The sequence below is a fragment of the Sinocyclocheilus rhinocerous genome, unplaced genomic scaffold (assembly GCF_001515625.1).
Source record: "Sinocyclocheilus rhinocerous isolate Xijiao unplaced genomic scaffold, SAMN03320098_v1.1 scaffold706, whole genome shotgun sequence".
Lineage (NCBI taxonomy): Eukaryota > Metazoa > Chordata > Actinopteri > Cypriniformes > Cyprinidae > Sinocyclocheilus > Sinocyclocheilus rhinocerous.
This window is the reverse complement of record NW_015632479.1, coordinates 130,871-136,061: the sequence shown is the minus strand read 5'-3', so window position 1 is coordinate 136,061 and position 5,191 is coordinate 130,871. Positions and strand designations below refer to the sequence as shown.

Below are 5,191 nucleotides of genomic sequence, written 5' to 3'. Positions count from 1 at the left end.
GGAATCAGTAACGGTAATCTACCCAGATCTGTGTGTGTGTGTGTGTGTGTGTAGCATATATATATATATATATATATCAGTGCAGTTTGTTGCAGCCATTAAAAAGTAATTCAGAACATACATTTTTGTTAGTCAACTTCTAAAAAAATTAACTACCTTTTTTAAATAAGTCTGTCATGCAGTCAAGTCATAAACGTATTTTCAGCACGTTTTATTTGCAATATTTGCAACAATAATAACAACTCGCCTTCCGCCCACTGATCAGTGCTTCCGCCCCACAAGTCAAATCGTCGGTTCTCGGCTTTAGTCGGACGCGCTCGGAAGAGCAACAGCAGCTGATGGAACGTCGTATTGCGCATGCGCGAGTTTAACAGTTACTGTAACGCAGAACAGGTTTGCCGTAGTCGTTACAACGTGACAGATCAGATATGTAAATGTTACGTTTTATGGTATATAACATTGTAATTACATCAGTATACGATTCTACCAATAGACTTTTATTTAATCTGTGTTGATGTGTTTTAAACTTAAGCTAATTTGTACGATTTTTTTCGTTTGTATAGATAAATCTGCTGTTGGCAATAACACCTCAGGTAACGTTAGCACTGAGACTAGATATGTGAAGCAAACAATGTAAGTATTGCCTAAACATCCTCCTCATAATCCATCATTTGTACTTTACTAAATGATTCACGAGGCGGAGTTCAACCGCTTGAGTCGATTCATTCCGATTCGTGAGTGAATCGAGAAACGATTCACTGAACCGATCCGATTCAAAAGAACGATTTGTTCACATCAATACAAGATTCTCGCTTTGATATTTAAAAGATGCTGGATTTTCATGTTAATGAGGTGTCTGTGATTAATCTAAGCGAGTCATTTGATTATCAAAAAAATAATAAAAATCATGGCATTACATTTTTAAAACAGGCAGCATTTCTCATAAAATCTTTATTTTAGGTAGTGCCACCATGCAAAAGCTCAATTAAAAGCAAATCTTAAACCTCTAGCTATAAAATAAAATAGTAATTATTGTGATAAAAAAAAAAAAAGTGTGTATTAAAACTCTGCTCATATACGTAGATCAGAAATAAAATGCACATCTCATCAACATACATGTTGATATTAATAGAGTATGGGCAATACTGGTCAAGACTTACCGGACAGGATCAATTCATGATCAATATCTGTCCATTGATTCACATTCCAGCAAAAAGAAAGGAAAAAACCCTCAAAGCAAATCAAAACTACAGAAGAAGTTTCAAAAAAATAAATGTAAAAATCCTAAAAATAAGCTGCATAATAATCTGTGAGAACATTTGTACGGTTTATTTTTTGCTTCTTTTAGAAGCCATTTACAGTGATAAAGGCAGTGTCAATACTGTACGCTGCCAGACAGTGGCATGGTTCCCAAAAGTTGAGCCGTTTTGAGTACAAATTAGAAATTTACATCTTAAACCCAATTAAGCAGTTTGGGGAACCACTATATTATGACCGACCTTCTTTAACAAAGGGTTACTGCATTAAGAAATTGAGCAAACACTTATTTTCCATTCAATTCCATCCCATGGAGCAACAAATACTCCCATAATCTTTTTGAAAACATGTGCATTTAATCCGATTGAAAATACTCTTACAAACAAAATCAATATTCATCATAAGAATCAGTCCCTGCCTGTTTGCACAATTTTCAGCTCGTTTATGATGCCGCCGGTCAAATCATAGCACGCTCTTCATGTAGAAAACTTTTTCTTTGATACAGAATAATAAAAAAGGGTAAGACAAGATGCATAAAACGGGAATCCGAAGACTCTGTGAAGCCGTGTTTCGGCCCGGGCTTGAATCCAGAGCAGGACTGGATCTCTTCTTTCGTACTCCGTCTCAAGCATCTTACTCGTCCTCTGCGTCGCGTGCCGCTTCATGCGCTGCTGTCTTTCAGATCTAAGCTGGCAGACTCAGCTTCTTTCCCTTCAACACTGAAACGAGGAAAAGAAACACTTGAGTTGCTGTCAACTATCAGATTGAAGCACAGAAAGGTGATTTGCAAAGATTCATTACAAAACATTATACTCACTTCTTCTGTAGATGAGGCTGGATCACGAATGATTCGCGCGAACTTAGATGCATTTATGTAGATCGGGGGCGCATTCCCTTCAAAATCAAACGTAATCCACTGCGTCTTCAGCGGCTCAGATGTCGGGAGTAAATGACGACTGCTATGTTCATTATTACATCCAACAACAGAACACCTCAATCTGCTCCGGCGGTGAAACAATGGCGGACTGATGACAGCTCACTGAGGGCGGAGCTAAGGTAAGACGCCAGTCCAGTCTGTGCTGAAACGCTACTGTCAATCAAACTATCGTGGGAGGGGCCTGTCTGTGTGAGGTCACACAGACAGGCATCTGAGATCGGCTCGATTTGAGAAAGGGGAAAACATTTAACCAGATTTTTAAAAAAACACTGGGTGGATTTTTATCATTTTAGGGTGGTTGTGTACACACACTGCCAACACACATTTCAGTTCAACCAACTTGTAAAAGTGCATGTAGCATCCTATGACCCCTTTAAGACAGTCACAACAGTCTTGCAAAGCATCCTGATAAGCATTTAGTTAAGAGCCCTCCGGAATCAACACAGCCATACAATTAAAACCTAAACTGCAATGCTGATGTATTGCTGCACGTTCACAGGTCGAGCGCTTGTGATGATGCATTTACAGTGAATGATCTACAGCACTGAATTAAAACAATCAAGCCTGAGATGAGGGTTTCCTTACTGATTACAGTCATTGCTAAACTAGGAGCACTTTGCCACAGTGATTTCTCAATCAACTTAAGTTTAAAACACTTTTTTTTTTTTTTTTCCTGATTGAAAAGCAATAAATTATATACATCTGCAACATCTAAGACACTGGTTCTCAGTCCTTTTTACTCCAAAGCAATACTCCAAAAGCAATGATCTCCCTTAATATTTTCACTGTTAAACACAAAACTGCTCGTTTTTAAACTTTATTAACAGAAACAAGGAACGTCAGCATATTAAAAATAAATCACTTTTGTGGTTAAATTAGTGATTCCAAATGTTCTAAGTTTGCATTCACCTAAATTAAAACAAAACACAAAATGTCAGTTTATATGTTGCACATCTTGATTTTTAGCATTTGAATAAACTTAAATAAGCGTGTGAGTAAATGAATGAGTAAACAAAATAAATGTGTTTATGTATAGCACACACATTTTTTTTTTTAATCTATTATTCGACTATAAATTAAATATAATCGGTGCTGTCAAACGATTAATCGCATCCGAAATAAAAGTTTGTTTATATGTGTGTGTCTGTACTGTGTATATTTATTATGTATATATAAATACACACACACATGCATTTATATATTTAAGAAAAATAATTTGTTCATATATTTATAAAATATATAATATATATAATGTATGTGAAATATATATAAAATATATACATGTATGTGTGTATATATATATACACACACAGTACATAGACATATATTATATTTTGGATGCGATTAATCACGATTAATCGTCTGACAGAACTAAATATAATATATAATTAATATAAAACACATTTATTTCACTTGCATTGATATACGTAGCCAGTTGTTTTCTTTTAGTTGCCCCTTTTGAGTACAAACGTTTTTCTTCTTGCTGTGTAAATGTTTTAAATTCTGCATATTTTTCATAACCATCTCTTAATCTTTGGCAAAAGAGAGAAGAGACTTGTGTTGACTCACTCACATGTATTTTTAAAACAAGCATGGGCATTTCAGTCATTTGTTAACTCAAGTACCTGACCGATTAATCGAGTACTTGAGTACCTGGAGTTAGTATGTTTTCAGGATTGATCACGGTTGAACCCCAAACCAGTTTACACTAGCGCAAGCACATTTTGAGTACCACATCTGAGGGATTCCAAACCAAAAACACTCACCTTTTGTTACGTAGAGATAAAAGAAATCACAGTACAGGATTGTCTGAACGACGCCGGCCACGATGGCGATCATGTCGAAGAAGCCTTCGAAGTAGAAGCGCCAGATCCAGTTAATGAGATACAGAGCGCGATAGAGGCCGAGGAAGAAGAGGTAGTGTGTGGTGATGGTCTCGGCTTCTCCGGTCTTGCTGATCATGAACAGCTGTGGGAGGATAGACACGGACTCCAGATAGATGGAGAACGTCCACATGATCTAGAACCAAGAGGTGACGAGAACATAAACGGAGTGAGCCAGTGTTTTCAACCAGAGAACGAATGCAAGTAGGGCTGGGCGGTATATCGAGTTTGTACGATATATCGATATTTTCTTTATAAGCGATTCGATATGAGGCGATACCGTTTACAGTAGTTTGATACGAGCGCATCGGGACACAGACTGAGTTGCTGCGGAGAAAGTGCATGATCCAGTTTGTTCTAAACATGTGACAAGCTTCATATTAAGGACTACTGCAGAAGCCGACAAGCGCCTTGTTGTTTTTGAACAGAAGCCAATAAGTCCATTTCAGCGAATCAGCGTGCTGCGTTCAGGTCAGGTGACAAGGCTACTTTCACTTTGAAAAGACATGCTAGCTGAGAGGAGTTTCGTCAAAGCTGACTAAAAGTTATCGAGGATGGATCATTTCGACAAACTTGATGAACCCGTGATATCTTCTTCGGGGCATAAAAGGAAAATAAAAGCTGAAAATGTTTCACTGAACCTTTTAAACGGTAGGGCTGGGCGGTATATCGAGTTTGTACGATATATCGATATTTTCTTTATAAGCGATTCGATATGAGGCGATACCGTTTACAGTAGTTTGATACGAGCGCATCGGGACACAGACTGAGTTGCTGCGGAGAAAGTGCATGATCCAGTTTGTTCTAAACATGTGACAAGCTTCATATTAAGGACTTTAAAAGCTTAGTTTATAGCTTCATTTCGCATATTAGTCATATGCTCTGACAGAAAGGCTACTCGCGCTGATTAATGTGTTTGAGATGTGCTGTCTTCCTGAATGCAGAACTTACATTTCACTGGTATATTCTCCGTCTGTAAATGTTAGAAATATTTCCATGTTTCTGTCAGGAGTGCATGAGCCTATTCTCCGCTAAACTTCACAGACTTCAGTGAAACAGACAGAGCTCGATTAAATAGGAGCGCAATAATTCTGACTAAAATATACATTTCGCT

The 5,191-nt window shown here is 37.5% G+C and overlaps 1 protein-coding gene across 1 annotated transcript in view; it reads right to left on the bottom strand.

Annotated features, from left to right (window-relative positions):
- Positions 1 to 1,057: 1,057 nt before the first annotated feature.
- The window catches only part of LOC107742585 (ER lumen protein-retaining receptor 2), a 9,536-nt gene continuing 5,402 nt past the window's right edge, over positions 1,058 to 5,191 (bottom strand). The window contains exons 4-5 of the mRNA XM_016555625.1: positions 3,961 to 4,213; positions 1,058 to 1,976 (exon numbers count right to left, since the gene is read on the bottom strand). Of these exons, the coding sequence (XP_016411111.1) occupies positions 1,942 to 1,976; positions 3,961 to 4,213 (288 nt within the window). The 3' untranslated portion in view covers positions 1,058 to 1,941. The remainder of the gene's footprint in view (positions 1,977 to 3,960; positions 4,214 to 5,191) is intronic.